General features: G+C 53.4%; 1 protein-coding gene across 3 annotated transcripts in view; it reads right to left on the bottom strand.

The window, feature by feature from the left end:
* MINDY4 (MINDY lysine 48 deubiquitinase 4) overlaps window positions 1-23,352 on the bottom strand; it is a 109,425-nt gene that overhangs the window by 28,998 nt on the left and 57,075 nt on the right. For all 3 annotated transcript variants that reach the window (XM_019443729.2, XM_053896878.1, XM_019443730.2), the window contains exons 8-13: window positions 22,448-22,564; window positions 21,135-21,223; window positions 11,992-12,093; window positions 10,108-10,171; window positions 8,964-9,029; window positions 3,432-3,499 (exon numbers count right to left, since the gene is read on the bottom strand). In XM_019443729.2, the coding sequence (XP_019299274.2) occupies window positions 3,432-3,499; window positions 8,964-9,029; window positions 10,108-10,171; window positions 11,992-12,093; window positions 21,135-21,223; window positions 22,448-22,564 (506 nt within the window). The remainder of the gene's footprint in view (window positions 1-3,431; window positions 3,500-8,963; window positions 9,030-10,107; window positions 10,172-11,991; window positions 12,094-21,134; window positions 21,224-22,447; window positions 22,565-23,352) is intronic.

The following is a 23,352-nucleotide window of genomic DNA, read 5'->3' as shown; positions in this document are numbered from 1 at the left end:
CTGACAAATGGAGCCCGTGCTGGATGACATCCGCCCCCATGTGCCCAAGGGTCCACAGAGAAAGGCCTTTGCAAGTTGCTAGCCCCTGCGGCAGGCCAGGATGGGGTGGCCTTTCACAAGGCCAGGACGGGGTGGCCTTTCACAATCCCAGGACCGTTATCAGTGCTAAGTGAATCCCAGCAAACCTCCAGCCAGGTGTGGCATCCCTCCTGAGAACAGGGATCAGAGGCTCTGGGGAGCCGCGGAAGCACCGCTGGAGCGTGTGACTGAGACGTAAGGGGCCTAGACCAATGCAGGAGCTCCCCCTTCTAACAGCTTCTTCAGAGGAGCCCAGAAAATGCCAGCAATGTTAACGTGCTATTTCAAATAATGTCAGCGTGACTCTCTCACAGGATCTGGGCACCATTTCTAGGGGCTCTTCTCCTCCTCACCATCAGTCCTGTCTTTCCTCCATACACTTGCCACCCCTTTTAGGAAGTCCCAGACGGCGGGAAGGAACGGCCAGCTCCACTCCATGATGTCGCCAGCAGCCCTGTACCCAAAGCCTGCCCCACTCCCCCCCCGAAGCCCTCAGACAGTCTCTCTAAAAGCGGTTTTAAGCTTGAACAGATAAGAGACAGCCGAGTGTCTTCTCGAGCACATCTTTGGCTGGCACCCTCCCAGGCAGGGACTGGTTCTCCCGCCTCCACTTCTCTTGCCCGCTCTGAGCAACAGCACACAGCACCCAGGGAGGCCCCGGGCAGCTCAGGAAGTGCCTGCCAGGGTGGGCACCACCGCAGGTGGACCCATCACCACTAGCAGGGCCTCCCTGCGGCCATGTCTGCACCACCAGGCACGGGGCCAAGACTGAGGGCAAGACGGACAGGATGGGGCACGAGATGCCTCTGAGCACAGCTGTGACAGGACCACGCCAGCAGCGGCCGTCATCGGAGCGGGCTACCCACCGGGAGCCGAGCCAAGCGCTCAACATATAAATCTTTATTTAATCTTGTGAAGCAGGAATTAGCATCCCCCTTCCAGAGAGTGAGAAACTCAGGTGCAAAGGAGTATAGAGTCAGGCCTGAAATCAAGTCTGTTTGACTCCCAAGTTCCTTAAACAGAAAACCCAAAGAGTCCTGTCCGGGCCCAGGCTGTCTGGGCTAAGCTGTGTGAGCTTGGGGCAGGTCTCGTTTCTTCACCCGAAAGACAGCGATGCTGACGGGAATCATTAGTGCCACCGAACAGGGCTGCCAGGGGCGGGAAACAAGTGTGCTGTGTAACATGTTGCAGCAAAGGATTGGGCACACAGGAAGCTTACTAGGTGTCGGTCACCATCGTTCCTGCTGCTGCTGCTGAGAATATCTTCCACGCCGTCTTCTTGGAAGGGAAGGGGAGGCCCAGGATAAGACGAGCCCCCCCCAGTGCCTGCCGGGTCCAACGCTAAAGCAGATCTCTACCAGGGAAGGTCCTCAGGAGCCCTGAGTGGGAGGGAGATGGTCTCAACATACTTTTACTCCTTCCTCTGCCCTGAGAGCAAGGGGAAGGAGGGGACTCCAGACGGATCTTATGGGTCTCTGTGCCTGTGTGTGTCTGTGTGCATATGTATGTATATCTGTGTGTATGTGTCTGTGTATCTCTGTGCATCTCTGTGTGTGTATATGTATATATATCTGTGTGTGTATATGTCTGTGTATATCTATATGTGTGCATGTGTCTGTGTGCATCCGTGTGTCTCTGTGTCTGTATCTCTGTGTATCTATGTGTGTGTGCATCTGCATGTGTACGTGTGTGCAGTGGACAGGAGGGACGTGGCAGAGCTGAGATGTCAGGCCTGGTAGCATGAGGCCATGCAGGTCCAGCAGGGCAGCCATGCCTCACACAGATGCCCCCAAGGAGCCAGAGCCTGGGCGGGGAGGGGACAGACACAGCCCAAGTCCTCCCGCTCTGGACAACATGAAGAGTAGCCTGGCTATGGGGGGTGAAGGCCCGTGCACATGGAGAAGGCCTCCAGAGCCACTCCCTGCAGGAGCACACCCAGGCTGGTGAGCAAGACCGTTAGCAGCTGCCCCAGTGACCAGAGCAGAGACACTCTGATCACAGAGTCCTAGACCTTCAGAGCCGGATGGTTCCCTGTACAGGTGGAGAGACTGAGGCCCAGGAGATCACACAGCCAGATGTCACCAGGCATGGGCCTCCTGAGAGCCCAGCTTCCCCTCAGGTAGCTCAGGGGTCTCAACCACATACCCAGAGACCCCCACCCAACGTGGTCAGGCAGGGATTAGCAAACTTGCGCCTGGGGAGAAGACAGTGTGGCTTATGGTCTCTGGTGCACGTGAGCCCGGGCCAAGAATGAATCGTATCATTATGGCAGGATTAGAAGAAAAATGCCATTAGAAAATCTGTGTGTGCACCACATTTAATAAGGTCAGTAGCAGCAAGCAGCAGGCAGGCCGGCAGCATGAGGCCACAGAGCCCCCGCGTCCTCCTCCTACCCAAGCCAGAGCCTACAGGGCATGGGACAGGCCCTGGCCCGGCCCGGCCACCAGGAGCAAGTGTCTCCTTCTGCCAGGGCCTCCCCAGCCTGGGCACCACATGGCTACTCTTTCTACCTCTCCACTCCCCAAGGCCCACCTGCATGGGGTTGTTCCCAAATCATGCCCCACAGCAAGCACCCCACAAAATGAAAATTCATTCCCTGGGTCTTCATGGCCTCTGGAGTCTGCTCGCTACTTGGAAAAGGAAGGAGTAATCGATTGTACTTTACAAAACTGTTAATGTGCTGTTAATCTGCTCCCCTCCCTGGTGACATAATGCACAGATGACAAATACGGATTAGAGGTCTAGAAAGCTCATGGAGAATGGACATGATGGAGAAACTCCAGCTCTCGGGCAGCCGGGCGGCCACATTTGATAAGGGTACACAGAACTGAAGTCCTCCGCTTCCAGGGCCCCCGGGTACCCACCTACCTGTATCCTCAGGGCTGGCCCTGGACCCAGACCTTGCAGCTTTCAGACTGCCACGGCCTACGGTGAGCCCCGTCCTGAGTTCATGGAGGCCCTCGGTCCTTTCCCAGACCTCCGTCTCAACTGCCCATCCCCATCCACGTCCCAGGGGAGTCCACATGTGCTGAAGTATGCGCCCACCGCAGTCCTATGGGGGACCCAGCAGCACTGTTAGCTGTTTGGGTGGGAGTCCCTCCAGGCAGCCCCAGCACACGTGGGGAGACCTAGAAGGTAGCTCTGAACACACATGTACGTAGCATATAACTGCTCTCTCTCCTCCACCAGCCGACCATCCCCTGTTCTACTATTTCCTTCATCCTCTTGACTATGCTCACGACATGCCTGCTATGCACCAAGCATGGTCCTGGGCTTCTCGGGGGTGGGGGTGAGGCAGCAGCGAACAAGACAGACAAGCCCTGCCTGGGGGTTTGAGGGAGGAAGACACTCACAGCTCCGTGGACCTGGACAGGATGGCAGACAGGGCGAGCAGGATGCATCCGTAGGGACCCGCTTCAAACTGGGAAGAGGAGAAAGGAATGAACATCCACCAAGTCTGCACCCTCTTCTCACCTCCTCAGGGGCCACACCTAGGGAGCAGCCTGACCCTGAGCCAGCTGCCCCAGCCGGGTCCCAGAGGTCACCAGGTGGCTCCATGGCAGGCCCCCTAAACGATGGGGAGCACACCAGCCTGAGTGACAATGGGGGCAGACACAGTGGCCGCCAAGGTGCATACCAATGACGACCGAGTCCCGGAAGTTCACAATACAGCAGCCGGGGCAGCCTCCCTTACCATGCAAGTGTTTGTCACAGGCCTGTGCTTTACGGTAGTGTTAATACTGCCCTCTGCCACACAAGGAAATGGGTCAGATACCGAGCAATTGGCCCGAGCTCACACAGCTGCTACACAGCCCAGGGGGATTCCAGCAGGCTCTATTTGATTCTGAATCCCTTACTCCAAAGACCTGCACTGTGTTAAGAGCGGCAGGGGGCAGGTGTGGGGCAGAGTCAGGGTCAGGATGGCTGAGTGACCCAAGCCGTTCAAGTACAAGGACAGGTCCTGTCTTGCAAAAATTTTTGGTATTTTGTTCATCATGGTTTTGTTTTGCTTTTTGTGGATTAATTTTGATATTTAAAAAATATTATTGATACTGATTATTGAGGATTTTGGTACCTCCTTGAATTTTTTACCCAAGGGGAGCACCTCATTTATCTCCCCCCGGTCCCAATCCTGGGTTAGAGCCCACAGCCTAGAGCCTGGCTGCCTGGGTTTAAATCCTGGCTGTGCCACTCCTAGCTCTGTGATCATGGGGACAGTTCTTAACTTCCTTGTCCCCAGTCTTCTCACCTGTGAAACAAGGATAATTATACCAGGACCTACTCTCATCAGGGTATTGTGACGATTAAGTGAGATCATCCTTATAAAGCCCGTAGGACGGGGCCTGCCACCCGTGTGGGCTGTTAGTATGGTGCTGGCTCTGCACTGCCCACCTGTCCAGTAGCCTCCTGCGAAGGGCTACGTCACGCTGACGCCCTAGAGAAACGCCATCCCCCAGCTGCAACTGTGTGAAGACCTTACGCATCCCCCCTCTCGGGATGACACCACTTCTAGTGCGTTGTGGATGAAGACACTGCCTTATGATGGTCAGTGTTCCTTATGTGTGGTCAGTTTCTTTTTGGACTTGAAACCAGACCCTCAAACACGTTTGTGTTGCTGAAACAATAAGAATGATATCTTCGATCCCCTTTCCATTGTTCCCTGGTTGCCAGGAAGCTCAGAGCCAAGTAGGGTATTCAGCTGCGGTAATTATTTCAGCTCAAGCTTCTGATAAAATTATCTTTTCTTTCCTTCAAAATACAGTCTTCATTTCCATACTGCAACTCAATTCGTCATCTAAAAAATTATTGTGTGGGGCACCTGGGTGGCTCAGTCAGTTAAGCAGCCGACCTTGGCTCAGGTCACGATCTCACAGTTCGTGGGTTCGAGCCCGCCATCAGGTTCTGTGCTGACAGCTCGGAGCCTGGAGCCTGCTTCAGATTCTGTGTCTCCCTCTCCCTCTGCCCCTCCCCTACTCGTGCTCTGTCTCTCTCTGTCTCTCAAAAATAAATAAATGTTAAAAAAAATTTTAATAAAAAATAAAAATAAATAAAAAATTGCTGTGTGAACTTTCATGCCACGAGGAGGCTCCCCGATAAGGCTATGCTTGTGAACAAGGTGGACGCGGATCTGCCTTTGCAGGAAGTAACTCAGGGAAGAAAGAACAAGAAGCAACTTGAAAAGGAGGGGGGAAATACAAGGTGCTCTGCAAACACACAGAAAGGGCCTTCAAGCAGACTAAGGATTTAGGGAAGGAAGGAATGCAAAGGAAAGCTTTCAGGAGGAAGTGATATCCAAACCCAAAGGACAAGAAACAAGCAGAAGTGAGGGAATGCTGTTCCAGGCAAGATGAACAGCAAGTGCAAAGGCTCAAAGGCAAGAGAGGGCAGATTTACTATGGTTGGAGCATAGAAAAGCCCCAAGAACATCATCTTTTTATAATTAACTTTTTTTCTAGAAATTCATAAGTAACAAAATATTTTGGTGGGGGGGGATATAGAAATGGAACAAATAAATCAACAACAATCTTATATCAACCTCATTGTAATTCTCTGATCTCAAACCAGTCACTTAACTTCTGCTCTCCTCAGTTTCTCCATTTGCAAAACGAGGATGATGAATCCCTACTTTGCGTATTTCCTTGGGCTCTGGTGCACATTCTAGGAGACCACGGCTGTGGACATGCTCTGATGACTGCAAAGGGTAATGCTGATGCCCTTGTACAGCAGGACACGGGCTCAGGAGGGCCGGCGCTCTGGTCACAGCTCTGCTACTGACCTGCATGTTGCCTCGGGGAGTGACAAAGCTCTCTGTCTCCGCTTCCCCAACCAACTGCTGCCATGGACCCACCCAAGGTGTTGGGGGAGCCATGGCACCCTCTCTGTCTGCTTCCCCCTCAGCCACACCTGCAGCTGCAGGGCTGCAATGAACCAGGGGACACAGAAGCCTGCTGTGCACCCCAAGTCTGCATAAACATGGAGAACGGTCAGTACTATGTGGGCCAGCATTTTCCACAGTCCTTGGAACAGCCTCAAGGGGAGCTTCCCATGAGCTCTGGATGTGCCCCTCTGTGCAGACTGGCTAGCAGGGAGAAAAGATGCCTGCCTGGGGCTTCTGGCCCCCACCAGAACATGACTGAATGGCACCAATATTCCATTTTGTTAAAAAATAAAAAAACATTAAAAAAAATTTACTAAAATTATCTCATCAAATCCAAGCTGCCAAGACATGGGAGGCCACAGGGCAAGGTGCCTGCATTGAAAGGAGAGCTCTCCGGATGGGCAATTGGGCCCGAAACTGCCGTTAGGGTCCAGAAAAATGTATGGTGCCATTTGGGAAGAAGGGGCCATCCTCCAGCGCTGCTCTGGCCCTGGGGAGATCGAAGCCCACCAAAGAACCCCAAAAGGAGGCAGGGGCGGAGGCTCGCCCAGCTCGCAGGGGGCGGCCAGACATCTCACCCGAGGGTGAGTGGTAATGAAAACACAGCAAGGAGGCTATTTATTTTGGGCAGCGATGGTTCAGTGTTCGTTTCCAGGCCTGGCACGAGGAACCCCTCTTAGGCCCAGGCCATGAAAAATGAATTTGGTGAGGGTAGTGCTGAGGCAGCTCAACGGCTTCCAGAAAAAACATAATTACACTGTGGGGGAAGGCACCACCTTCCAGGGTGAGGAGGGCCAAATACTGACCACTGGTACACAGGGACCAAAGCCAAGTGAGGAGGGGGAGCCACTCTGGATCCAGAAGAATGACAGAAAGAAGGCAGCCCCTCCTCAGCACAGGCCCACCCTCTGAACCTCTTCCAAAGTCACTGTCTTGCTTGGGCTTCACCAAAACCCCAGGGTACAGAGGGAGGAGAAAGGCCTCATTTCATAGACGAAGATGCAGAAAACCTTGGTGCTGAGGCATCACCCCAGGGCCATCAGTGGGCGGTGACAGGCCCCAGGAGCATCTGAGCTATTTCCCAAGGGCTCTCCTTTGCCCCCTCGAAGCCTCCAGGGCACCTCCCTCTCCTGGCACCGGTGGCTCCACGCTCCGCTTCACCCGATGGTGTGAACACAGGAGCCCGGGGGCCTGCCTCCCTGGTCAAATCACATGCACGGAGGCGATCAGGCTTTGCTCGTCTTTTGGACGCACTGCTATATCCTCACAGCACTCTTGAGTACATTTAAGAGTAGAATCCTTGGGGCGCCTGGGTGGCTCAGTCGGTTAAGCGGCCAACTTCGGCTCAGGTCATGATCTCGCGGTCTGTGAGTTTGAATCCCGCGTCAGGCTCTGTGTTGACCGCTCAGAGCCTGGAGCCTGTTTCAGATTCTGTGTCTCCCTCTCTCTGACCCTCCCCCATTCATGCTCTGTCTCTGTCTCAAAAATAAATAAACGTTAAAAAAAAATTTTTTTTAAATAAAAAATAAAAAAAAAAGAGTAGAATCCTTTCTGCTTATTTAGATTGCCTGATGCTTAATTTACAAGGCATTCTTGTCCATGCATTTAAGTTTCTTCTTTAAAAACCACCACTGGACAGTAACGAGCTGGAAGTTACCTGCTAACTGCTCCATCTTCCATTTTCTAGATGAGGCAACTAAGGCTCAGTGACTTTCCCAAGGGCCCCATGTGGCTGAGGAATAAGCTAGCAGGGGCCCTCAGGTCCCTGCTCCAGGATCCCTACAGCTGTGTGCACCAGCTGGGAAGTGCACTGCATCGGCAGACAGCCCCCTGGGTTATGTCCGTGAAGAACCAGAGAGAGCCAGAAACAGGGAGCAGGTGGCAGCCAGTCTAGGCCGGGACCCCTCTCATGCCAGAGCCCCTCTCTTGCACCTCCCAGAAAGGCCAGGCGGAACGGTCAGTGCAGAAAGACAGCGTCCTAAGCTGGGGACACGGGCCAGGCTCCTCGGACTGAATCATCTCTGGGCAACAGCTCTCGGGCAGAAAGTTTCTGAAGAGTCAGCACCTTGGTGACTGCACACCTGCCTCGCAGTGGTCTCAGGACAGGCCCCATTTTCCTACCCAAGCAGCGTCTGTAACCACTCTTCCCTGGCTCCGCCCAGACGCACAGCGCCTTCAGGGAACAGGAGATAGTAAGACAGCAGAATGTCCAGTCCCACCACCCGGGCTCGCCAGCAAATCTCTAGGCAAAGTCACCTTCTTGGGAGCCTAAAAGAGCTCATCCCACAGCCCAGAAGGCTGAAAGAAAGGAGAAGAGGCATGGACCATTTGCTTGCACACCAGGAGAGAAGGGCTCAGCGCCGTTTCTTTCCTTCCACCCTGACACACAGACGTCAGAAGATGAGACCTTGCAGTTGGGGAATCTCAGAGGTCATCTTTTGGCCTTGGCTCATGCTGCACCCTGCCTCTGTAATGCTTCCCCCTCATTTCTACGTGTCTACAACTTACCAGTCTCAAGGTTACCTTAAATAATCGTGATAGCGGTGACCATTATATCAACAACGAAAGCTAAAATCACTGACCACACTGAGCCAGGCACGCTAGTTCTGAGCACCGTTTTTATCAGCCCCATTTTACAGATGAGGAAACTGAGGCACAGGGAGGCTAAATAAGTTGCCCAAGGCTACAGAGCTACTAAGCAAGGGGTGTTACCTGGATTGGAACCCAGGCAGAAGGCTCCAGTAATCATGTCCTTTACCAGGGAGGCTTGGGCTCCTTCCTCCACAAAACCAGTGAGGCTACAGCCCTGAATTCCCACAGTACTTTGTGCTGCTCAGGCCCTGGATGTGTTCCGCCCCATCTCACAGCAAGGGGTGGGGGCACAGATCTCCACCAGCAGACAGGGTGCTGGAGGCCCCACCCAGCCGGGATATATTGAGCAGGGTCTCCATAAAGAAAGCAGACAGCTCTACCATGCACATCCCCCCAAATAAACCACTGTTCATACCTGATGGATGCTTTGTTGAAGAAAAGTCACCAGCTCCTCATAGCAGGTCAAACTGTGCAGTGTGAGCTGAGGAGACACAGACCCCCAGGGTGAGCCGCCCAAGCCCCCACCGATGGTTCCACGTCCTGGATTATCTCCCACCACCCCGGCTTCAGCAGCTACAAAACCCACTAGGAAATGTCCCTGTAGTCAGACGGGTGACCTTGAGAGCTGGGGCGGGGAGGCACACAGGCCCAGACCCGTGTGCAACTTAAAAGGCTGACAGGGCCCAGCTGGGGTCTCGGGGGTGAATTCCGCCCTGCCAGCCACACCAGGCCTACAGAGCCCTGGAATGGAGGTGTTGCGGAGCCAAAGCAAAGGAGCCCACATTGTGCCTGCCCCCCACTGACAAGCGGGATCTGAGAAGCACCTGGGGGTGCAGGGGAGCCGGGGCGAGAGACCCACCCAGCTCTAAGCCCAGCAGGCAGTGTCCTGAGTTTGGCAGGAAGCTGCGGGTATGAGTCTCCTTTGCTTTCTCAGGCAGGATAGGAAAAAGCCATTTGTAGAGAAAACACCCACCAGGTGAGGCCCCCGGGGCCTCATGTTAGGATCCCGGGGCCACATGTGCCCAGACTCAGGTCAAATGAAGCAAACTAGGTAAAACAAAAAGTCCTCAGTGCAGAGGAGGTCCACTCATGGAAAACGTCACTTTGTATTCTCACGTCTCTCATTTCTTTCCCTTACTAGGTCACACCAGGTCTGGCTTTATGGCCGGTGCTCTGTCCCGCACAAGCTCTTCCCCACCCTCGAACCCCCCTCCCTCTCCATACCACCCCACTGCCCTCTCGCAACAACCCCAGAGAGGATGCTGAAGAGACACAGAGGGACAGAGAGGGCTGCGGTCCGGCCAGAAGGCGTTACGTATGGCCTGCTCTTCTCTGTGACAGGGCGCCTGTTGGCCTCTTGGCCATAAAGCCAGTCCTGGCGAGAGCCCACCCCCGAGCCCCTACCTCTGCCCCCACCCCAATCCCAAGTGGAGGATCTGCTAGCCTGGGCTGCAGGGAGGGCTGGCCCATCCCCAGCTGAGGGAGGATTTACTTATATGAAAGGAGACCGTCCCCACACAAAGCCAAAGGTTGCGTGATAATTTTCCAGAAAGCCGTACTGTTTCTAAGACTCCATCTGCTTTGTATTTCCCTGTTGGACTGAAATGCTGTGTTCCTGAAGCCCTAAAAAGGAAAGGGAGATGCATGAGTCCTCTGCATGGGGAGAAGACATGCCCTTGAGCCAGGGTGAAACCACATGTGCCATTAAATGAGGACAAATAAAAAGGTGGCTCCAGAGGAAAGAACGGGACCAAGGGTTTCTCGTTTCTCCCCCACTTTGTACTCACCCACTAGGCTGGGTCCAAAGAACTCCACTAGTGGGGGTGGGAAAAGGAATGGAAAAAAGACGGCAGGAGGAGAGCTTAGGGTAACCAAACCCAAGTCCTGGCAGGAGGAAGCCTGCCTCTCACCCACAACTGACAAATAGATTTCCAGACTGAGGAATGCTGACTTGTCCTTCATTTTCAGGGCTGGGAGGAATTTCAACCTCTGGCCTGAGCCTTCCCACCCTAACCCCACGTCCGTTTACACAACACCCTGCGTGTGCAGCCCAGGAAGGCGTGCACTAAAAGTGGGGTTTGGGGCCCACTGGGTCATTAGCCTGCTGCCTGGGCTGGGACCAGCCACTGCCCCTCTCTGGGCTCCTGTTTTCTAATCCATAAAACAGGGAGAAATTGAATTTTTGTCCCATCTGCTTTCAGCACTGCCATGCAGATCCTAAGGGCCAGGGCTAATCCGTTAACTGGGACACGAGTACCAAGGACAAGCACTCGACAGGAACAACAATAATACCCAACACTGAGATGGTACTTAGTATGTGCCAGACATTGTCCTAAGTACTTCACATTTATTATGCACTATGTATTCATGTGGGTAAATGATTAAACTGGTAATATAGTCACTTATTACATACAACTTATTTAATTCTCACAGTCACTCTACCAAATAATCATTACTATCATCCCCATTTGCCAGATGAGTAAACAGATGAAGTGCAGAGAGGTTGAGTCAATTGTCCAAAGCCACACAGCCAATAAGCAACAGGAGTTAGCTTCTGGAGCCCCTTCTCTTTAATTTTTTTTCAATTTTTTTTTTTTTTTTTTTTTGAGAGAGAGAGAGAGAGAGAGCGAGCATGAGAGGGAGAGGGGTAGAAAGAGAGAGGGAGACACAGAATCTGAAGCAGGCTCCAAGCTCCAAGCTATCAGCAGGGCTTGAACTCACGAACCACAAGATCTAGACTTGAGCCAAAGCCCACCACTTAACCAACTGACCCACCCAGGTGCCCGGGAGTCCTCTCTCTTTAGCAGTGTGCTCTACGGACAATTCTACCCCACCAGAGTGTAATCTTTGGCCCCCAAAGGCATCCTTTTTACTAAAGCTTAGCCACAGGCCTGGGATGGAGTGATGCTCCCGCTGTGAAGGGCCAGACTGAAGAGCAGCCCATGTGGACTACATGGATGGCGTCCTCCACCTGCGGGAGGATGGAGGCAGTGGGGGTAAGTCTCTTCCTCAGTGGAACAGGGGTCCAGGTGACAAAGTGGACAGGAGCATGCTTTGGGACTAGGAGAGCGGTATGAATCAGAGGGTGACTGGTTACCGAGAGGCTGTTTGCCAAGGACACGGGGTCAGAAATACAGAGGGGAGCAGGCTGCCTAGGCCAGAGGGTTGTGTCCCCCAAAGCTCCCCAGGGAGGAAGGCGAGACAGATGCGACCCCCGGCAGAGAGGAGAATGGAGCTGCATGGAGACCCCTCCAGACCTCTCCCAAGTGTGGGGCTGCCTCTCTGGGCTCACACTGGCATGGGGCACATGACAGGCACCCAGGAGGACGCACAGACAGCCTGTTGGAAAGACAATTTCCCCAAGGACAGGAAAGCACACAGCCAGCTTGCCTGCAGCCGTGCCCCATGTGAGTGGTAGTGACAAGGCCCTGAGAAGCACTTACAGTGTGACCACGGCTCTCTGATGGCCCCCGGCCCGCCACACAATGTCCGCGATGGCCAGGGCGAGGCAGTGGGTCCTGTGAGCATTGGAAGGCTGCAGCGGCCTGAGGAGGAAAAAGAGAACGTGTTTATGCCGGTAGGGACACAAGCCAGGGACCGCGTAGCCCTGTAGCAGATAGCCTATTCCTTCCTCTGCCACACAGAGGGCCCCAGAGCTCAGGGACTCCCAGCAGGGCCTCCTCAGATGAGGGCCAAGGGAAGAGCCCTGGGGGACGGGCCCCGGGTGGGGCTGGAGGAGGAGCAGGCTGAGGAAACAGCCCAGGGAGCAAAGGGGACCCTGGAGGCTTGGCAGGGCCCGAGGTATGTGTAAGCCAGTGCGGTGCGTTCTGACAGAGCCCAGGAGGCTGAGCTGAAGGCATTCTGGAACTACCGCCACTCCGAGGAAAGGTAGCCATCCCTGGCAAAGGTCTGGTACTGCCCTGACCCAGCCTTGACCAGTCCCAATATCCAGTCCTGTGGAGACAATGGTTTGTGCAAGCAGGTGCCCTTCACTCCCACGAGCCACAGGAAAGGAGGTCATGGGTACAGAGGGGAGAGCAGCCTGCCTTGCTGGTTAGCTCTAGGGCGTGGGAGGTGGGAGAGGAAGGATTCAGGGTAATCTCTGGGGCTTTCGTGAGTGCACAGTGGTGCTGTTCACTGAAATGAGGAATACAGGCAGAGAGGAGAACTGGGGGAGCAGCTGGAGGTGCCCATGGGACCCCCAGGTGAAGCTATCTGACCCATCTAAAGCCCAGGACAGCAGCTGGCACTGAGTATAAGTTTATGAACCACCAGCATGTAAGGAGTCCTCAGCACTTTGAGTGGCTAAGATTCCCCAAAGAGATGATGGGGAAGGGCAGAGGTGGTGGCCAAGGATGAAACGCCCCAGAACTCTGGCGTACCAGGGAGGCAGAGGAAGGCAGGAAGTGGCAAGGCAGTAGGGGCTCGGCTGGGAGACGGTGCTGTTACATAGTTTTAGAAGCAAATGGGCTTTGAGCAGAACAGGCAGCCAGCAATGTCAAAAATGGCAGAGAGATGTCTTATGATAAAAGGGTAACAGAGAAACCCTGTTGTGTGACACGAGCAAGAGGGAAGAACAGGCAACAGCCTGATACAGACACTTCCTTCAGTTTCACCTTCCCAGGGCTCCTGAGAGCTGTACTTCTTGCCCTCCCCTGGAGTCCATGGATTTCTTCTAAACTCTTAGAAAAATTACATTCTTACAAAAGCAGCCTGTTAGGCTCTTCCTAACAAAGGTGCCTTGATGAAGACCCTGCTGGGGCTCAAAGGAAGACACAGGGCGGAGTGGGGGTAGTTTTCTATGTTTTCAGTAGCCAACTAACATCTGAGCTCCGTGCTGAGCTGCGGAGGTGGGGGGAGGAAGAAGAAACTGGAGAAATGGGAACGAGGAGACCCGGACACAGGTCACCATGGTGGGCAGCACGTGGTCACTCCCCAGTGCCTGAGACACAGAACCAGTTGTCTGCATCCAGGCTGTCAAACGACTAAAATGGGAGGTGACGTGACATAGCCCTCCCTCAGTTTCCCCTTCCATAAACTGGAGATGACAAGAGGACCTCGTTCATAGCATTGGGAACTTTAAGCAAGACGATGTGTGTAAGGTCCATAGCCCAGCACCTGGCACGTGGTCAATATTCAATAACCAATACCTACTACTGCTGTCTTTATGGAAACATCAAGTCCCCACTTTGGCCATGGTGACACGAAGGTGAACTCCTGACATCTGGTGTGAAAGTAACAAGCCACCCTCAACCCACTTGAAAAATGAAATGGCAGACTGCCTGGTACTTCTGCAGCCTCTGGAGACCCGCCAAGCTCCTCGAGGAAATGGTTACCACGCCATCACCAAGCCAGGCAGCCCGAGCTGTGCAGGGAGCACTGGCCCGGGTCACCATCAGCTATGAAAACAAAGGTGAGGAAATGTTGTTCTGGGTTTCCGGAGAGGTGATGCCAAGGACTAAGGGGGGGCCAGGAAGGCAGGGCTTGTCAGACAAAGGAGAAAGGATTGGACATTTATCTCTTTGGATTCAGAATCTATGAAAGTGGGATTCGTCATCCCCATGGATCCTGTTTCCTGCCCTGCCCCCACCCGGGTGACCGTCATGCCCTGTCAATCACACCTCCCGAGTACCCTTGCCAATCCCCTTCCTGCCCCCGTCCAGGACCGGGATGCCCTGCTCCCCAGAGGGGTTGTTACAGCTAGTGCCCGACCAGCATTCCGCCCCATCTCACCCTTGTGGGCTCTTCCCACATCACAGGCATTAGAACCCTTGCCATGGGTACGAGTTGTGCAAAATCGTCTCTGCACTGTAGACTCTGCCTAGAACATCTACGCTGGAAAACCTGCAGACAGGGAACTAAGAGGTCACCTTTCAACATTCACTGTGTTCTACACGAACTTGCTGAAGCAAGTCATGTGCTTGACCGAAAGCTTCTCAGTGTAGCCACAAATGAGATTCAACAGTCGACACATATTGAGTGCTTATCACATGCCAAGCGCGGTTAGAAACACTTCACGTGTATTATTCCATTAGTCATTAAAGCCGCCCTGTAACGGCAGTAGCATCCTTGCCCCTTTCAAATGCGAAAACTGAGGCACGGCGACTAAATGATTCATCCAAGTGAACCACACAGTCCGTAAAGTTGGAAAAATCAAAGCAGCATTGAGGGAGGAAGGAGAACTTGGGGAAGTGGAACCAACTGTCTGGAGCTCTTGCCTTAGGAATCAGCATCCCTCTGCCTTCGAGCTCAGCTCTTCAGCACCAGACAACACTGGCTCTTCGGTCCGGCCCGTGTCTTCCTGATCTCTCTCACAGACTGATTACAGCCCCTCGGAACCTCTGCATCTCTACACAAAAATCCTCATTCTTTTCACTGGCTTCCTTCTGGAAACGCTTCTAGTCTCTGCATCCTTCCCTGAGTCTTCTCTAGCTTGCTCTCTTGAGATACATCTTTCTAGAGAACGAAGTGGAAGAGTGCAGTGGTCGGGCCCAGGTGTGGTTCCAGGTTTGGTTCACAGGCCTCGGGGAAGCCCCTCGCCCTCGCTGACCTTCGCCTTCCCGCATAAAGGCAGACCCCGAGCCAGACGCCCCCAAGCATCATCCCAGCATTGCCATCTCTGCCATTTAACCAGCCACAGGTAGACGGGGCTGTCCGTGCCAAGGACGAGAGGAAGGAGGCGCTGTGGTGAGTTGCCCCGACTCCAGCTTCACCCGGTTAACTCCCGGCTTTCACCTGCAAAACCTCAATGACAGGGGTGGCCCTGTGTTGTCTTCATCAGTCAGACACACGTTCATCAAACTCCTACCATGAATGTAGCATCCAGCCAGGCTCCTCAAGCAAGAACAGTTTCTTTAAGCACCTACTTCCTCACAGAAGTACAGACTGAAGATACGTGTCGATGGATGGTGGAGGGCGTAGCAGAGTAATACATCCTACATAGTTGCTTAAACTACTTAAGTCCTTCAGATTAAAGAGATGTTTTGATCCTAATTATCTCGAGATAGCCTACAGCATCTACAGATAATCCAGAGGAAGGCCTGGGAACGACTGCAGGCTTTCCCTCTGAGGGTCAAAAGCTGCTGCAGGGGAGGGGAACAAGGCTGGTCTGGGGACCAGCTGACCTGGGGTCCAGGCCTGGCTCTCCCCCTAGTGTCCAGCCAGACAGGCCCTGGGCAAGTGCCCCTCCTTCTCTGGCCCTTGAATTTCACAATTCCAAAGGGGAGGAGGCGTGGGGCCGTCAATCTTGTCTGTGACTCTCTCTAGGCCTGCAGGGGAGTGGGGCTCATGGTCTTCCCACGGCCAGCCACAGGCACAGCCCTCCTCAAGTGGAAAAACACGGAGTCCTGTCACCGGGCGCTGTCCTTCCCGATTGAGGAGAGGCCAGCTGCCGGCCTGATGGAATAGGTCCTAATGAAGCCAGACAGTCCTGCAGAAAAAAACACCATCCCTGCCAAGAGGCCTTTATTTCAGCATGACTTCCCTGGAGGGCGCAGTCACATCCTCCACGCTGCTTTCACAGAACCATTACCCCCATCAGCTGTGAGTGTGGGCGGAGGGTGCGAGGAGGGCCCCGAGTGGGGCAGCTGCAGACACCGCCTCGCCTCGCTGTGGCGAGCCAGGCCACCGTGCTGCTCCTGAAGAGAACAGAGCAGGTCGCCTGCATTGTTTTTGTTTTTTTTCAGTTGGGTCATTTCTGAAATCCTGGAATTTCAGAGTCAAAAGGAAGTATTGAAGTCTCAAACCCAACTCAGCACACCCGGCCCATGCAGCAACACCAGTGACCCAACCCATCCATATTAAAATTGTATGAATTGGGGCGCCTGGGTGGCTCAGTCGGTTGGGCGTCCGACTTCGGCTCAGGTCATGATCTCTCAGTCTGTGAGTTCGAGCCCCGCGTCGGGCTCTGTGCTGACAGCTCAGAGACTGGAGCCTGTTTCAGATTCTGTGTCTCCCTCTCTCTGACCCTCCCCCGTTCATGCTCTGTCTCTCTCTGTCTCAAAAATAAATAAACGTTAAAAAAAAAATAAAATTGTATGAATAAATCAATGAGACTGGAGGAGCCGGGGACTAAGGTTGCTGCAGGGACTTCACCCGTTGCTCACGTGAGGCAGTGAGTCCCCTAGGTGTTTCTGTATTACTCTTTGTACTCTTCTGTACTGAGTTTTTCCAAATTAGGGGAAAAGGGGAGGGTCTTCCCAGAAGCCCTTTGTAAAACACAGAGCTGCACCTTGGTCACTGAGAATCTGTCTGGGAGTCCAGCATTCAAGTGTTTCAAACTCATGACATCAGCCTCCTGGTGCCAGCCACTCCTGACCTCTCTGGCTCTCCCACTGCTCAGCGTCTCTTCTGGGGCACAGCAGCATGGGATGGCAGACAGGGCTCGGCCACAGATACCAGGGGTCACCCTGGGCCAGCATCTTCCCTCTCTGAGCCTCAGTTTCCCCATATGGTCCCACCTTCTTGCACAGCCTTTGATGATTTACAAAGGACTTCATTTGTGTTTCCTTGTTGAGTCAAAGTTAGGCAAGACAGAGATTCACCAATGAGAAGGTGAGGCCCTGCAGTCCACGTCTCTGGACCCAGCCTAGCATGCCCCACCCTGGAAGGGGCTAAGGAGCACAGAGCCAGGCACCCCTTCCAGCCTCAGCATGGGCACCTACAGGATGCACCGAGACCCAGGCGGCAAGGACAACTCTGGGTGGCCCCTGACCTGCAGGGCCTCACCATCACAAAGCAGCAACCCCAACTCTGCTCTCACTTCTCTCCTCTGCTGCCGGCCCTGGGCACCAGCCCCTTGCTCCTCCGGCCTTTGCTTGACCCAAGTCCTAGCTTGAACCAGAAGAACTCTCCCCTTCCACCCCCAATCACCTTCCAGGCCCTGAGGCAGTCTCTCACCTCAAAACCCCATAGCAGGGGAAGGGGGAGAAGAAAGCACAGGACTGTGTGTGTGGGTGTGTGTGTGTGTGTGTGTGTGTGTAGACATCTGGTGCCCCTCGCCAATAGCCCGACACCACTGGACCTCCCCCATCTTGTCCCCCTCTGAACTACTTCTGCCTGAGCCCCTGAAAGAGCTCTGATAGATGGACACAGAAAGCCAGCCCACTGCACTCCACCTGTGTGGAGATCAGCCCTAGTTGCAGTGCCCGGGGAAGCAGGGATTGGGAGTGGGGAGGGGAGGGACTTACCAGGAGCACCCATAGCTGGGAGGCTCCAAAGAAAACTGAGGTCACTCTTCTGCAGCATGAATCCTTCCATGCTTCTTAGAGGAGGGGGCCCTGGCCAGCAGGCCGAGCTCTGTGGATACTCAACACAGGCCTCTTCTGGTCCAGCCAGGCAGACAGAGTGGGGCTCCTTCCCACCTGGAACCCCCCGCACACACACACACCCCAGCCACTCCTCCTTTCCCCTTCTCCCTCTGCCTACCCACCGCTGCCCCCAGGACCCAACTCAGCCCCACCAGCCTGGCTGCCAAGGGCCTTCAATCTAGGCTGGCCCCAACTCCTCTTGCAGGGTCCCAGACGACAGGGAGCCCATGGAAGCCAAGGCTGCACTCCCTCCCCTGCCTCCCAGCAAGGCCTTGGTGGAACTCTCCATCTAGTCGGTGCTTAAACAGAGGTCTGTCAGTATGAACTTGGGCCTGAGTCCACGTTTGGCTGGTGTCTGACTGGCAGATGGCGGGACATGGAAGAGAACCTCGCTTATACAGCTGGCCCGGTTTTCTTTCCACCCAGAGCCCAACTTGCACCCACAACCAGGTTGGCTTTTTGCTTTCCAAGCCCTGGCTGCACTCCCTGGTGTGGAGAGCAAAGCGTTCCCTGGAGAATGCACCTGTGGATCCAGAGGCTCGCATACTCCCTTAGTGGTGGGTGGGGTGGGTGACAAGGAACGAAGCCTGCCTTGTGCCCTGGGCAGGAACAGCCCTGCCTGGAACCAACTTAAACACCCCATCCTGATCACTGGGAAGCAATCCCCAATGTCCCCCAAGTACAAAGTCCAAGTTCAAAAGCAGCTCTGAATGAGAAGGGGGCCAAAATGAGTTATGAGACATCTCCCATGAGGGCCGAAGCCAACACTGGGCCCAAGTGGATGGTAAGCCTCCAAGGCCCCTCTGGCAGCATGTCCCTGACCACCATCCCCGGTCTCACCCTGCCCCTCCGAACTCTGCCCCGGCCACCCCAGGCAACTCTTGGCTCCTGGCCCTGCTCTCCCTGCCCTCAGGCCTCTGCACATGTTGTTCTCCTTACCGGAACACCATTCCCCTCCCCTCCCTGTTAGTCTGGATAACTCATGCATTTGTCCATGTGTTCATTCAACAAAAATTCTGAGGGCCTCTTCTGTGGACTAGGCCCTGGGCTGGATGCCAGAGACAGGCTGTGAACCAGGCAGCCCAGGGAGGCCCCTGTTCTCATGGGGTTTGTGTTCCCAGGGGCTGGGGGATGGGGGGGAGCAGACAATGGACAGGTAATGATGTCCATGAACAAGGGTGCCATTTGGTGGGGAGGCCTTGGAGCAGGCCTGGGTTTATCTCAACCAGGGAGATCTGGGAAGGCCTCCCTGAAGTCATGGCCTCTGTGTGGTGAGGAGCCCAGAACCAAGTACGAGGGGTTTGCTGGGAAGGGGGAAACTGAGGGAGAATAAGCATGTGCGAGGATGTGTGTCAAGCCAACTGGGAGTCCTGATTACCTCCAGACCTTGGTGAGACTCAAATGTCACTCCTCCAACAAGCCTGCCCCACCCTCTTCATGTCTGGGTGAACCCCAAGCTTCCTGCACATCCCCTGTAGGCCTCCTATCTGCCTGGCTCTCATGGTTAGTCAAAGGTGCCATGAAGGCAAGGCCACAGCTGTCCTATTGAGTCGTGTATTCCCTCCAAGCACCTGCCAAGTCCTCCCTGCATGCTTCTTCTGAATGCAGGGAAGGAAGGTAGGTAGGCAGGTGGGGACATGTACACTCAGGGACAGTCCCCTCACCCTTTGAGGGCAGCTCCCTCATTTAGCAAATTCCACTTAGTTGGGAACATTCCAGAACATCAAGCACTGTGCTGCCTCTCTGGGAGAGTCGGCAGCAGGGTCTCTGTCCACACTGTGGGCAGCACTTTGCTGGCTGGACTTCCAGAGCACACAATGGGGAATGGCCGTGCACAGACAGGAGCAGCTATGTGTGGACTGGTCGGGGTATGGAGAATAAGGTGAGATCCTGCTGTGGAAATGTTATATCACTCTGCTTCTGGTTACAGTTCTGCTATGCTGAGAATTAACATCTTTTAGCTTAAGATAAAACACCTTGATGATTACTTGGTAATCAGACAAATAATATTACTGGACACATTCTAAAATGCCAAGCATGCAAAGCTGCCTTCCCTTGGACCCTGTCTAAGGCAAAATCCTCTAAGCTGGTAAAAGATGTTTCATTTGTCCCGAGCTTGGCAGGATGTCTGGGGAGCCAGCGTATCTCCCAGGAAGCTGAACATGGGTGAATGGGGAATGAGTTGCTGTCTTTATAACACCTAAGCTTTAAAAAAAAAAAAAAAGACACTGAAATACGTACATCAAAGAACAAGCCCCTTTAATTAAAATTCGGGAACTGGCAAAACTAAGCTGTGATTTTAGAATTTGTTTAATCTCAACTTTTGGGAAGAGAATGGGGGTATCTACTAGGCAGGACTCTTCTGGGGTGCTGGAAATAATTTTCTTTTGTGATCTGCATGAGAGGTTCATGAGTGTGGGATTTTGCAATAATTCATTGAGCAGAACACGTCTGAGCTGTGCACGTTTTTGACATGTGCACTTTACTGCATGCATGTTATATTTCAACTAAAAGAAGAAAGAGACGCACCAGTTCTGCAGGTCTGAGGGGAACTCAGAACAAGCTAGTAACTGGGCACACAGAGAGACAAAGCCCCAGCCCTGGCCAGCACCTTGCCAATCCCTCCATCTTAGCCCTGACCATGCTATAGAATGAGGGTTTTCTATCCATCCATCCCTCACAGAGCATTCTGGAACATAGAGAGTGCATCTATCCCTGTCTGTATCACTTGTGCCTGCACAGAGATGTTCCAGAAAAGTCTGTTGAGTGAGAGAGAAAATGAGAATGAGGGGGGGTCCATGTGCAAACACTTAAAGCGTGAGGTGGAAAACAAACGGCCAGAGGGAGTGGAAGCAATGTGCCGCGGGGCTGGCTGGAATGTGTGGTAATGGCTGTTGGCAGAGGTGAGGTAACATGGGGTAACATGAGGTAACTGAGACCTGGGCTCAGTCAAGGGGTCAGCGGGTCGATGTGGGTGTGGATGGGAGCTGGGCAGCTACCGCGCTCAACTGCTGAGGAGGGGGGTGGCCTTAGTTTCGATGCCATTCCAGCAGCTGCTTCCCACGTGGAATGGGACTTAACGACCCTCCCTTCTTTTAGAGGCAAGTGCACACAGGTCATTTCAACTGGTCAGCACTGGACCTGCTAGCCGGTCGCCATTTCCCTTTTCAGAAGACGGGAAATATCAGGGAACACACATGCTTCCTTGCTTGTTTTTTCTGGACACTGAGGAGAGGCCTTGGGAAAAGAAGATATTGCTATTATGAGCACTGACTTACCGAACGCAGTCAGCTTTGCTATCTCCTTCAAACAGGAGTTTTTGTAGGACACAGCCTTGGACAGCTGCCAGAACCCCACAGGGACCCCCCTGCAAAGAAGGACACACATTAGTACCAGTGAGGACTGACCAGGGCAAACCCGGCTGTTCCTCCAGAACCAGCCTGCTCCCACCAGTTCCTGCCCCTCCAACACGGGCCTTTGATGTGCTGAGTACTTCTGCAAAGCACTGAGCCTAGACACAGAGAGGGGGTGACAAAGGCCACGGTGCCCAGCACTGGAAGAAGAGCAAGTCTGCAATGTCTCATGGGAAGAAAACAGGCCTTCACTACCAGTCAGGTGTAAAACCAGGTTCATCACCATAGGTTCCCAGTCATCCAGAGAAATGCTTCCATGTCCACAGGCTGAGGGTGTCAACAGTTTACTCAGCTTCGAGGCCCATCCTAACGGCCTCCCCCTCCAGGAAGTCTCCCCTGATCACCTCAGTACCCCCTGCAGCAGCCTCTGCTTATGTGAGCAATCTTTTGCCCAGGTGTGGCCTGCCTCAGCACCCATTATGTGTGTCTCTATTGCCCCCCCACCCCACGTTAGAGGAAGAAGGCTCCCTGAGGGGTTCATTCCTATAGGCATCAACAAGGACAAGGAATATCAGAGTAGCAGATGTGGGTGCCCTTGAGCTGGGGGTGCAAAATGAGCTGAGCTTGGCCACACTAGGGACAAAGGCTAATGGTCTTGGGGTTCTTCCTCGGGCAGTGTGGGGCAGGGGAGCTTCCTGGGATTTGAGAAATGGAACCTCGTTGGGCTGCTGGATTTAGAGTATCTTCTGGCCCTTAAAGTGTGTAACTTGGGAAATGTGTACACACCGGGTCCAAATCCTGCTCCCGTCTACCTACACTTCCCTGTCTTGAAAACACCTCCTCCTCACACACTTCTTCTCGAAGCCTCTCCTTTATTCAGGCTGCCTCCTGCCTCAAGTGTCCTCTCTCCAGCCCTGCTTGCAAAACCATTTCCCAATACTCTGCCTGTGGACCCACTCTGATGCCCCCAACAAACACAGAGCCTCCTTCTGCTCCTCTCAGAGAAGATTCTGGACACTGAGGAGAAGTCTTCATAGAGTAAGGGTCACACTCCCCAGCTCTTGCTCTGCCAGCCACACATGAAATTCCAGCACTGGGTGACAACCTGGCAAACACAGGGCTAGTTGGCACTGAAGAGCTCAGGAAATGCTCGCAGGACTTACCAAACTGGGGGACATCCTGCCCCTGTCTGTGATGGGCCCACAGAAATGTCCCTGGGAAACTTAAAAGCAACCTGCCTTGTTCTGCACGATGCCGTATTTTAACGAGGCTTTGTCATTAAAGGAAAAACTCTGAAGTTTCCATTCCTCATTGAAACAGCAAAAACTGGAACCAAACAGAAGGGCCTTTATGTCCTGTCAAAAGAAGAGAGAGTTTCGTCAGTTGTCTTAAAAGCAAACAATAACACACTGCGCGGTCTACGGATTCCCACAGGAGCTGGTCTTGCATTCTAGCAGGGCATCCCGTTTTCCAGCAGGGTTATTTATTTTCTTTTTCTTTTGCAAACTCATTATTATCTGAGAAAAGAGAAAAGTCGATCCTGAGGGTCTCATCTCTGGAACGTCCATAAACCAAACCAGCCTGTGCTGACCTGGGCCCAAGTCTTGGTAGGTTCTTTAGGGGAAACTGAAACAGAAACTTTTAGTTTTAGAAGGGATCTTGGAGGTTCTTGGCTGTACACGGTAACCACCTGTGGAGTGTTTAACCATCCTGATGCTCAGGCCACAGGCCAGGCCAACTAAATCAGAACGCTTGGGTGTCAGACTCCAGTATCTATGATTTTAAATGCTCTCCAGACAATTCCAATGTGCAGCTACATTTGAGAACTGGTGCTGACAGACAGGCTTAGCAAACTACGTCCCACAGGCCAAACTTGGCCCCACACATGTTCTGTGGATAAAGTTTTATTGAAATACAGTAACACCCATTTGCTTACATATGTTGGCATTTGCTTCTATGCTGGCTTTTACGTTACGATGGCAGAGTTGAGTGGTTGTGACAGAGAGCCAAAAATAAATGATCTGGCCCTTTTTGGAAACAGTTTGCCAGCCCCTGCTCTTATACTCTTACTACAGGGAAGAATCTCCTCTACAACATCACCCACAAGTGGTCCCCCATGAACTCAGCATGAATTCCAACAACC

The sequence above is a fragment of the Panthera pardus genome, unplaced genomic scaffold (genome assembly GCF_024362965.1).
Source record: "Panthera pardus isolate Hobbes unplaced genomic scaffold, ASM2436296v1 HiC_scaffold_8, whole genome shotgun sequence".
Taxonomy (NCBI): Eukaryota; Metazoa; Chordata; class Mammalia; order Carnivora; family Felidae; genus Panthera; species Panthera pardus.
Note: the sequence above shows the minus strand (reverse complement) of the source record. Positions and strands in the feature narration are given on the sequence as shown.